This window comes from Lampris incognitus, chromosome 3 (genome assembly GCF_029633865.1).
Source record: "Lampris incognitus isolate fLamInc1 chromosome 3, fLamInc1.hap2, whole genome shotgun sequence".
NCBI lineage: Eukaryota > Metazoa > Chordata > Actinopteri > Lampriformes > Lampridae > Lampris > Lampris incognitus.
The window spans coordinates 80,096,850-80,109,206 of record NC_079213.1 but is presented as its reverse complement, the minus strand read 5'-3'; the positions used below and the strand labels follow the sequence as shown (position 1 = coordinate 80,109,206).

Here is a 12,357-nt window from a genome sequence, read left to right as displayed (position 1 = left end):
TGGAAAGCCAGATGTGGATGGTTCCTGGTCGCTGCACTAGCGCCTCCTCTGGTTGGTCGGGGCGCCTGTTCGGGGGGAATAGTGTGATCCTCCCACGCGCTATGTCCCCCTGGTGAAACCCCACACTGTCAGGTGAAAATAAGCAGCTGGCAACTCCACATGTATTAGAGGAGGCATGTGGTAGTCTGCAGCACTCCCCAGATCAGCAGAGGAGGTGGCGCAGCGACTGGGACAGCTGGGAAGAGTGGGGTAATTGGCCAAGTACAATTCGGGACAAAAAGGGGGAAAATTCCACACACAAAAAAAAAAGGTTTAACCCACATCAGCCTCTGTCATCTGAAGATCGACTTCATCAGGCGGGCACTGTGCTGCTGTCACTGGGTCCAAGTTGTGAGCTTCATAGTGGACATAAAAATTGTTAAGTTTGAGGGCGTCCGGGTAGCATAGCAGTCTATTCCATTGCCTACCAACATGGGGATCATCGGTTTGAATCCCCAGGTTACCTCCAGCTTGGTCGGGCGTCCCTACAAACACAATTAGCTGTGTCTGCAGGTGGGAAGCTGGACGTGTCCTGGTCGCTGCACTAGCGCCTCCTCTGATCAGTCTGTTAGGGAGGAGGGGGAACTGGGGACAATAGCGTGATCCCTGCCCACATGCTACATCCCCCTGGCAAAACTCCTCACTGTCAGGTGAAAGGAGTCAGCTGGTGATTCCAAATGTATCAGAGGAGGCATGTGGTAGTCTGCAGCCCTCCCTGGAACAGCAAAGGGGTGGAGCAGCAACCGGGACGGCTCAGAAGAGTGGAGTAAGTGGCCGGATACAACTGGAGAGAAAAGGGGAGGAAATTCCAAAAAAAAAATTAAGTTCATCCGGGAGAGATGAACATAAGAGAGAGAAGTGTTGATAGCCACACTGGGTTTAGATTTATAGTCCGTAATCACCTGCAGCCCCCTCCCCATGCACCGTGAGCCACAGCCATTGTAGTCATTTTCCAGTTTGTCCCTATACTGTCTTTTAGTGACTTTGGTGGCTCTTCTTAAGTCATACCTGGATTTTTTTTGTAGCATTCCTTGTCCCCCGGTTTAAAAGCAGTGATAATCCAGGGCTTCTGTTTTGGGTAGGAATGAATAGACCATACAGGGATACAGTTATCCACACAGAATCTAACATAGCCAGTGACCAATTCAACATACTCATCCAAACTCGAGGCTGAATCCTTGAAGATTGACCAGTCTGTTGATTCAAAACATCCCTGAAGTTTGGATCTGTGTTCTGTAGTCCAGCACTGCACTGTTCTCACAATGGGCTGCATGCACTTCACTTTCTGCTTGTAGCCAGGAAGCAAGAGCACTGACAGGTGGTCGGATTTCCCAAAGTGAGGTCATGGGATAGACCTGTGAGCTGCCTTGATTGTGGGGTAACAGTGGTTGAGAGTCTTATTGCCTCTGGTTGGGCAGGTGACATGTTGGTAAAATTTTGGTAGCACAAATTTCAGGTTACAGTGATTAAAGTCCCCCGCCACAAATGAAATGGCCTCAGGGTGCAAGTTGCATGCGTACCAGCCGTCGGCTGGTACGCATGCAACGAAGGAAGCAGGGAGCACACTGACTAAATACACAAAGGGAGGGAGAATTAGACACAGGTGAATTACATTGGGGATAATGACAAAGGCAGATGACTAGACACACAGGTGAATGACATCATAGCTCCTGGCGAAGGCATGACACCTTTACCTTGCCAGTAATGGTCATGGAATGGTCCATGTGGTGCACTGAAAACCCCTGCAGTTGAATAGCTCTATCAGGTGCATTAGGGCCCAGCGAAGTCTCTGTAAAGCAGAACACGCAACAGTCCTTCATGTCCAAGGCGTCCCGGTGGCATAATGGTCTACTCCGTTGCCTACCAACACGGGGATCGCCAGTTTGAATCCCTGTGTTACCTCGGGCTTGGTTGGGCGTCCCTACAGACACAATTGGCCATGTCTGTGGGTGGGAAGCCGATGCAGGTATGTGTCCTGGTCGTTGCACTAGTACCTCTTCTGGTTGGTCGGGGTGCCTGTTCAGGGGGAGGGGGAACAGGAGAGAATAGCATGATCCTCACACGCGCTACGTCCCCCTGGCAAAACTCCTCACTGTCAGGTGAAAAGAAGCGGCTGGTGACGCCACATGTATCTGAGGAGGCATGTGGTAGTCTGCAGCCCTCCCCGGATCAGCAGAGGGGGTGGAGCAGTGACTGAGGACTGCTTGGAAGAGTGGGGTAATTGGCCAAGTACAACTGGGAAGAAAAATGGGGGGAAAATCCAAACAAAAAACAAAACAGTCCTTCATGTCCCTTTTAGAGCTTATCCCGCAGTGAAGTTCGTGCAGCTTGTTGTTGAGGGACTGGACATTAGACAGCAGTATTCTGGGAATTGGGGGCCTGTCATGGCCTCACCAGGTCGCCACCTCTTTTATCGTGCTGTTGGCAGCCATTACTCCATGGTGGTACCTGTTTGTTGTAGGTAATCTCTCTGCAAGTCCCATGGCTTCCAGCTGTTGGTAAAGTCTAATCTTATGTCAAGTAACGCCTGGTGGTCATAGGTAATTGTACAAGACGTATTTTGAGCAACAAAAGCGACATATAACACGAAAACAAACAACAGAGCGAGGGTAGCTCGTAGCGAGTCGCTATAGTACAGCGCCATCTTCATTCTCAATGAATTGAGGGTGGTGAATCTGTATGGTTCTGGAAAGGAATGGGCATCTGATGAATTTGTCCAAATGATTGGTGGACAGCATCTCTTTGGGGCAGCAGACAATGTTGAAAACCATTTCAGTGCCACTGTCCTTGGGCCTGATTTGATTGGTGATGAGAGGATGAAGAGCCAGGAAGCAGGGGTTAGCAAATGTAAACAGTCTCCTCTAGAGGCCATGGTCATTTTGGTATTGTCAGCCGGGACTGCAGTGGTTACTTTCAATGAAAGGGGAAAAATAGTACTGAATATTTTTATATCCAGCAAGTTGCTTGTCAGCTTCGTGTGTGTGTGTGTGTGTGTGTGTGTCTGTGTGTGTGTGTGTGTGTGTGTGTGTGAGACCGATCATATTTCACTTAGCACAGAACTTAGTGTCTCTGTCCTTGTTGATTTATGAATACAGCGTCTTAGAAAAGGAGTGCAGTATGATTTCTGCGAGTTTCTGTCTGTTGTTAAGAGAACTCAGACGGTCTTCTCTCATGACCTTTCCCAGCATGCATCGCTTTTACAAATAAAGCTGATGACTTTGGGTCAACTTGCCTTCCATTTTCGTTGCCTTAATAACAACTTACTTTCAAAGTACTCCCCCAATTGCACAGTTTATTTCACATTTTGTTCCTGTTACAGCTCCAAATTTTAATGCATCAAAATCTTATTTTCTTCCTTCATTAACACAATAAATTCAGCACATTTATGGAGCTTTCTTATTTTCTTTTTTTTTCTGTTACATTTCTTGTTCAAAAGTGAAAAATTATCTCTCTTTCAGAAATGCCTGTTGCAGCAGTTAGAGCTGTTAGTGTTCTCGGGTACTTCAATATAAGCTTTGTATAATGTAAAAACTAAATTTTGGAATTTATTCCCTTTACTCAAAGCAAATGTGTGACAGCCTTGCCAAATGAGATGGAGAGCATTGACGGACAGCAGTGTTTAGAAAGTCGTACCACAAATATCAGTTTCATTTAAGTCTGGACTTTGCTTGACAGTAGGAATGGCATTACTTGGGTGTAAGGTACTTTGCTTTTCTTCCACACCAAAGAGCTTAGCTGTAGTCTTGTCAGACCACAAAATCTTCTTCTATAGAAGGTCTCCGGTTTTTTTTTTTTTTTTTTTGGCACTTGGCTTTTAGCACACCCCAGACATGACTTAACACTGGCCTTTCTCAGAAGTTGCCTCCCCTTAACCACTCTGCCAAAGAGGTTGAATCTGTGCAGTGCCGACGATCTTGTTGATTTCTGAATAGTTTCTCCTGTGTCAGCCAATGAGCTCTGCAACCCTCCAACTGTTGTAGCTGGCCTCTCCACCGGTCATTTCTACAACAGTTGTCTTTTTTTGGTAGCATTTGGGTTGTGCCATATTTTTGTTACAGTGAACTGTATATTGCCCTGAGAAGGTTCAAAGCCCAGGCAGTCTTTTTCTAACTTTCTCCAGTTTTTTTTTTTTTTTGGTTCTTTGTTGACTTTGCAGCACAGCCCAAGAAGAAATAATCAGTGGGGGTGAATACGTTCTAAAGCCACTTTATATAACTCATCCCCAACATGTAGAGCCTTCCTCTTCATGTCCTGGCAAAGTAAATAAGGTTGTTGGTTTAGATTTTTTTTCCCTCGTGGTGGACTCTGATGTTCTTCCTCTTGCAGCATGAAATGGCCATCTTTTTTTCTTTTTCTTTTTTTTTTCTTTTTTTTTTTCTTCAATGCTGAGCCAATGTCAGTGATAAATACATGCTTACTCATATTTGGGACAGGAAAACAGTCTGTGTTACCGGTTATACCCCCCCCCCCCAAGACTCTGGATACTTAGTCTAACTGTAGTTACAGTCCCAAGGTTTTTGGGAAATGGGAGGATAGAGGGGCAAGGAGTAAAACACGGGAACATTGCATGATTCAGAGAATTGTCTCTTTCAGCAGAACATGATATGATGCTTTGTGTGTGTGCGTGTGCATGTGTGTGTGTGCATGTGTGCACGCACGTGTCAGAGTAAGAGTGAGAGAGAGCAAGAGACCATTTTATATTTTTTTGCATGTGTATGTTAATGAGTACTGCAAAGCAAATCATATGTGTAGTTTATCATCAAAGCTTCTGTTTAGTCAGTGTACTGTGTACTAATGTAATAGTATTACAAATGCAAATGGCCATATAATTATAAAAAACAGAACATTATTACAATGTCTTATTTTTCAATGGCTGCCTCACAATTCAGCTTTCTCTCTCTCTCTTTGGTAATTCAGCACCCCTACAATTGACCAGAGCCACTGACAGCAGCCATGTGTGCTTTGTGCATAGCAGCGTGGACGCTGTACCATTCGTGCTGTGATTTAATTGAGCCCTGTTGCATTTCTCAGAATAGATAAAGAAAAGAGGTCCTGCTGACTGACAGAGCCTTCCTCAGAGGAGACAGCGGGAGACGGGGGGCATGGTATCTATTGTGCATGTTATCTTCCCGGACGGGGGGGCAAAGACATCCTCCTGGTCTGAGGAGCATTCTGTGACCACTAGAGCTCTCGCCATTGCTCTCAATTAAAAGTTTGGGTAAAAAAAAGAGAAGCAATGAGAGGGAGACGTTGCGTTATTGACAGAGGAATGTCGGTACCAAAAAAAAAACAAAAAACAATTCACCTGAGTCTACCTGTTCATACACAGACAGACGTAAGATGTGTGAGGAACACATAAGTGCACCTTTCCCAGTTCGCCAAGCAGAAGGCCAAGGGCATTTGAACAGAGCGTTGCCAAGACATCCGCTGTGTGTTACGTAATGTTCTCCCACTGCTCTACTTCGTCCTTCCTCAGAACTATCTAGCCATCGAGACACCTTTCCTGACTTCTTTGTGTCAGCATGGGTCATCTTCCCACCATTATCACACACTGAGGACATCCATTTTTGGGCGCCTTCATCTTTTGTGCCCATTGCGCTTCGAACACATTGTTGCAAAACTGAATGGAAACCGTGTTTGACAACAGAGTTTGAATTAACCAGAGCGGAGCTCAGATCCTGTAGCTGCCGATACAAAACCAACCAAATATTTGTGCAGGTTCAAAGAAGGTTCTTTGATTTTCTTACCGGGGTTGTTGAGCATGCATCAAGACATTTGTGGAGGTTCTTTTAAATCTTGACATTATACACAATTTGCTATGATGACACTTTGTTGATATTGTTGATACTGGTGTTGATATTGACGATATTGTGTGTTGTTGATAGTTAATTGTTGTTAATTGTTACCTCTATATGCAGGAAATTCTGCAGGGAAATCGGTACCTGTAAGGGGGGTGTTACATCACAGGGGTCTGGCACTGCTGCCAAAATTATGATCTGATGAGTAACTACCATGTTTTTCTCTTGTGTGGGTGTTTGTCATAGTATAGTTTTGTTGTTTTCAGCCTTGAGTGCATCTAGGCTGGATGATGGAAATGGAATATGCGTGTCTACTGCTAACATACCATTACTGAGCTTGGTGTGTGTGTGTGTGTGTGTGTGTGTGTGTGTGTGTGTGTGTGTGTGTGTGTGTGTGTGTGTCTACTGTGTTTACCTCTTGGTTAATATGCGCGATATGACCTGATGGTTTCATTTAATTTCTAACTTACATAATAATATAAAAAAGCAGGCTTCCCTTGGACCAAATATGGCAACTGCTGAGAGTTTTGAGGGGCAGGAGACTGAGGGGGCTTCCAGTTAGGATGACAAGGACAGGACTCACTGATGTCAGAAGTGAGGAGTGGGCAATACCACATATCAGTGTTCACATTTGGGAAACGGTGTGTGTGTGTGTGTGTGTGTGTGTGTGTGTGTGTGTGTGTGTGTGTGTGTGTGTGTGTGTGTGTGCATGTTTCACACTTGAATTAAGTGGAGGCAGGTGGTGTGGGTGGAGTTTTCGAGCTGTGTTGATACTGGTTGTCGGGATGGCACTTGGACAAGACTCAAACGAAATGTTTTATTGATGTGAAATGTTTCAACAAACCCCCTCCCTCTCTCCCTTGTTCATGCCTTGTGTGAAGGGGGTGTTGTTGTGTCTGTGCATGTACGTGTGTTTGAAGGGGTGCGTCCATGTGTGAATGTGTGTGTGCAGTATGTGCGCAGATATTATAGATATAGTTCATTACGGAACGCAACTAGGCTGTCTGTTTTAAGCGTTCAGCTATTCAGAGTATTTACATAAAGCTCTGCCAAGCGTTATTAGGGGTCTGTTTTTTTTCCTCTCAGACGTCAAAATTTCATTCTTGCAAAATTCCATCTTGAATTCTTGATCAGGCTACCTTGAGGTCTATAAATGGTTGGCTCTGTAGCGGCTGCTGACCGGGCAGAACAAGCTGCCTCTCTGTCACATATATGGAGGTTTTTATCTTTGTTCGCCATGAAACACTAATACAACATCACAAGGAATTGATGCCTTGACAAAGGTGCAGGGAGGTCTTATCATTGTAAAACTGATGGCATCATGTAATGAAATATTGCTCTTGTCTAAGCTGGGCATCATGACGAAGCCTGCCAGGCCTGGTTGAGTGTTTTGGAGAGACATGTCAGGTCATGTCATGCTGACAGTTTGTTCAAATTTCGTTCCCCAGTCCCAAGTGGCCCTCACAGCTCTGCATGCATACCATGAACAATAACAAGGCTATTTCAGGTGGTTTCAGAGCATTTCATGCATAAATCACAATCAGTTATACACCACACGGAGAAAAACACTAGCACGGCATCACACTTTAAATAATACAACAATTATGAATAATACTAAATCAAATATATCCCCATGCCCTATCATGGTGAGTACTGTTGAAACCCACCCAGAACCGCTTTCTGAACATGAGGCTACATTTTCTTTTTCTTTTTTGGATTTTTCCCCCCCTTTTTCTCCCCAATTGTACTTGGCCAATTACCCCACTCTACCAAGCCGTCCCGGTCACTGCTCCACCCCCTCTCCGGGGAGGGCTACAGACTACCACATGCCTCCTCTGATACATGTGGAGTCGCCAGCCGCTTCTTTTCATCTGAGAGTGAGGAGTTTTGCCAGGGGGACGTAGCGCGTGAGCGGATCACGCTATCCCCCTGCCCCAGTTCCCCTTCCCCCCTGAACAGGTGCCCCGACCAACCAGAGGAGGTGCTAGTGCAGCAACCAGGACACATTCAGCTTCCGAACCCAGAGACGTGGCCAATTGTGTCTGTAGGGACACCCGACCAAGCCGAGGTAACGTGGGGATTTGAACTCACAATCCCCATGTTGGTAGGCAACGGAATAGACCGCTAAGCTACCCGGACGTGAGGCTACATTTTCTTGTAAATAATCTTTGAACATAATAATGAGGATTATGTTAATAGCAAGGTGAAGCCCTGTAGGTGAATCTCCTATTCATTTTCAGCAAGTGGCTGCAGGTTTTTGGTGAAACATCACAAATGGATATATTTGCTTTCTTGTTTCTCTTCTTGAGTGACAAGTCATCCTCAAATGTTGGACCATTGGGTTGTCCGGGTAGCGTAGCGGTCTATTCCTTTGCCTACGAATCCCCGTGTTACCTCCGGCTTGATCAGGCGTCCCTACAGACACAATTGGCCGTGTCTGCGGGTGGGAAGTCAGATGTGGCTATGTGTCCTGGTCAATTGGGGTGTCTGTTCGGGGGGGCAGGGGGAATAGCGTGATCCTCCCATGTGCTACATCCCCCTGGTGAAACTCCTCACTGTCAGGTGAAAAGAAGCAGCCGGCAATGCCACATGTATCGAAGGAGGCATGTGGTAGTCTGCAGCCTCCCCAGATCGGCATAGGGGGTGGAGCTGCGACCAGGACGGCTCGGAAGAGTGAGGTATTTGGCCGAATACAGCTGGGGAGAAAAGGGAGAGGAAATGTTGGGCCACTGAAGTCTGGAAAATAGCCACCTCTTTAAATAAGCTGTATCCCACTAAAAACGATAAACAAAACACTTGCATATGCTTACCCAGAAGGCTATTTTCATCCACACTCAGCAGTCAGATAACAAGTAGGCAACTGAGATGAATCAGTGTACCTCTTTATTTCTGGTCAATCCTGCCAAGTGGAACAGAGCTGTTTATAACGCTCCCATATTGTCTCCCACACTGATGACCGTTGATTTACTCACAGAGAGTCTCACAAGTACTTGCTCTATATAACACACACTGTTGCCAAAAACTCAGGCACAGCCCCATGGAGACGTTCAGACAACAGAACACAATAGACGATCAGATGAGCGCTGCTTTTATTGCTCATTTATCATATAATCTAGTGCAAATATATACATCCCTGTGCAGTTGAATGTGCAGCAAAATGTGACCCTATCTTACTGTGACAGTAAAGTGAAATTATTACATCACAGGTTTTGGTAAATTGATTAAAAACTTAGTGGCAGTGCTGAAATGTTCCAACATTGTGAGTTGCATTCGTGTGTGTTGTGTTGTGCAGGCGACCTACCGTCCCTTCCTGCGCCAGGTCCTGGAGGAAGTCTTCAACCCTGACAGAGTTGAATGCCCTGACATAGAGCACATGTCAGGGGGCCTAACGGACCTGCTCAAGACTGGATTTAGCATGTTCATGAAGGTCAGTTTCTTTGCATACACACACATACACACACACACACACACACACACACACACACACACACACACACAACACATTCTCACTTAAGTAGGCAGTCTCACAAAAGTGAAGCACAGGCTGACTCTGTCAGGCTTACTCTGTCATGCCTCCAACCTAACTGTCTAATGCCAGGATCAAACTACACGAGTTCAGCCTGATTTTGACACGAATTTGTCGTCACCAACAAATTTCCATCATTGGGCCCGATTATGAACGTCGGGAACGACAAACGGGCATCTTTACCCTGTGTAGTGTGACATAATCAAAGAACAGTGATGAGTGATATCTGGGATGCCCCACAACACCATGACAAAAAGTCTAGCATGTCAGAAGTTTTTGTATTTTCCTGCCTAGTCTGACATCTCCTATGATGTGTTCCTTGATGTTGACCAATAGGATGACAGTGTGCTCTCTAATGCACATACGTAAACATGGCAAAGAGAAAGCGATGCTGCTATTGCTGCTGTCAGGTGGAACGATGAAACCAAGTAAAGGTTCATTGAACAGTGGTAACAATACCCCCCTGCCTTTCTGACGATTCCAACAACCCAGTGAGGAGCTGGTTAAGCTATGCTAGGTTATTGTTCCCCAGTAGCACTAGCCGCAACAGCGTCCACAATCATTTTTTCCTCCTTTTCTTTTTCTTTTCGGAACACAAGAGGCCAGCATCACATATAGTGTTTCTGTAGCCATGATTGCCAATTTCTTGACCCTCCTCCCCGACGACCTATGAACTCAGGCAAGATCGTGAAAGGCAGTGTCCGATGACTGGTCAGGGTCATACTTGTAGCGATGTCAATCTCCCGGCCAAGACACAGCAAGAATTTATGGCCCTATGATTGCCTAATCTGACATGGGGATCATTGTTGAAAGAAAACAATATCATCTAGTCTGAACCCAGCTTGATGTCTCCATTGTAAAAGTAGTATGGAGAATGAAGTGCCTTTTTCAGATTCTTAAATTAGACCTGATTTGACAGGCTTCACATGTCCACACTTAATCTAGGATCATCACAAGAAGGCTAATTGGCAAATTGAAAGTCCTGTTGTGGGGCTGTCAAGAGTTCTTTGCGAAGATGAAAGACAACACCGTTTGCTCTATTTGTGCTGGTTTGTTGTTTTTGTTTTCCTTCAATTCATTTCACTTCAATTTCTACACAGTAGTCAACCAGATGGGAGCACTAGAATTAAATGACGCACTAGAGCAACTAGAGTCCATTTCAAACACACTAGAGTCCCACTAGAACACTAAACCAGAGTTTCTATCTTGCAACTTTTTTTAAAACAGGTTTTGGGTTTGTTTCTTTTTCCTCAAAAAAAATAAACCCCTTTAGCAGTTGACACCAAATTCAGTACACTGTTTAAGAAAGCATTAATACACAAAATAACTGCACACCGTTTCAAACTTATGAACAATGGCAGCCCTTCAGTGGAGAACTTGACTGCCTTGACTAAAAAGAGAAATGGTCTTACCTCAGTGCTGATTTATCTAATTATTATCAAGTTTGATAACACTATTTATTAGGGATGCACTGATGCCCCTTTTTTTCCGACCAAGTACAAGTACTTCCATTTGGGTACTTGCCGATACTGATTACTGATATGAGTACTTGATAATACCATTACAGTTCTAACAATGACTTTGAAATCATGTTTTATTTTCATCAGATGTTCCTCATTCTGACTGTAACAAATTAAATATACAACATGATGGTGTTGCTTACATTTGAACATTCAACTTTGTGTTTTCCTGAACAAACATGGCACTGCCACACATTTCACTTAAATGTAACCTGTAACACATCCAGTGGATTTCAGTACAACATATAACGTTATTATTATTTATTTTATTATTTAAGTGCTAAGACGCTAAAAATTTTCATTGGGAGTGACGAAAAAGGACAGGATTAGGAATGAGTATATTAGAGGGACAGCTCAGGTTGGACAGTTTGGAGACAAAGCAAGAGAGGCAAGATTGAGATGGCTTGGACATGTGTGGAGGAGAGATGCTGGGTATATTGGGAGAAAGATGCTGAATATGGAGCTGCCAGGGGAGAGGAAAATAGGAAGGCCAAAGAGGAGGTTTATGGATGTGATGAGGGAGGACATGCAGGTGGCTGGTGTGACAGAGGAAGATGCAAAGGTCAGGAAGAAATGGAAACGGACGATCCACTGTGGCGACCCCTAACAGGAGCAGCCGAAAGTAGTACTAGTAGATTTATTTTATTATTTAATTGGGCCTGCCACCCAATGACTGCTGAGATAGGCTCCAACATCCCATGACCCCAATTGGGATAAGTGGCTTGGATAAAGGATGGATGGATGGACATTATTTATTATATTTTGTAGTATCTTTTCCTCCATTTTGCCTTCCGTGCCTGGCTGTTTGCCTCATTTCTATTGGCCGCACGGGTATTCGTAACAGCACACTGAGCTCACCGAGCGGCGCACTGCACTGTGCCCACACTTTGCTCAACACAGGCAAAAGTTGTCATTGACACAAAGGTTTGTGTCAATAATTCTGGTCCACAGAATTATTGACACAAACCTTTTTTTAAATGTGTACAGTTAGCTGGATATCAGTCAGATACACCAATGGAGTGGATGTATTCAAAAATGTTACCTTCAGTGTCTTGCTGTGAGGTTGTTTCTTGGTTTGGAGAGTCATTTATTTTTCATAGCAGTGGCTTGAGGTGATAAGAAATTAGGATGGTATCCAATGTGATGGAGTATATCTCAGTTTTTGACACAATTATTGTGTCAAAACCAATTATTGTGTCAAAAACAATTATTGTGTTTGACACAATTATTGTGTTTTTGACCAATTATTGACACAAACCTGAAATCCATTATTTCCAATGGCGCAAGCCATTGGAAATAATGGATTTCAGAACACAGTGGTGCCATTGTTGCGCTGTCTCAAAGGGTTTACAGCCCTGAATCCCAATAAGCAGCCAGCCCACGAGTAGCAAATGTCTGGCCTGCGCTGACCCATTGGCACTAACGCACCTTTCATAACATGTGAAATAAAGTGTGCAATATGTGAATTTGGGTG

The 12,357-nt window shown here is 44.6% G+C and overlaps 1 protein-coding gene across 1 annotated transcript in view; it reads left to right on the top strand.

Annotated features, from left to right (window-relative positions):
* The window catches only part of scfd2 (sec1 family domain containing 2), a 68,611-nt gene that overhangs the window by 44,803 nt on the left and 11,451 nt on the right, over positions 1-12,357 (top strand). The window contains exon 5 of the mRNA XM_056276819.1: positions 9,130-9,264. Within this exon, the coding sequence (XP_056132794.1) occupies positions 9,130-9,264 (135 nt within the window). The remainder of the gene's footprint in view (positions 1-9,129; positions 9,265-12,357) is intronic.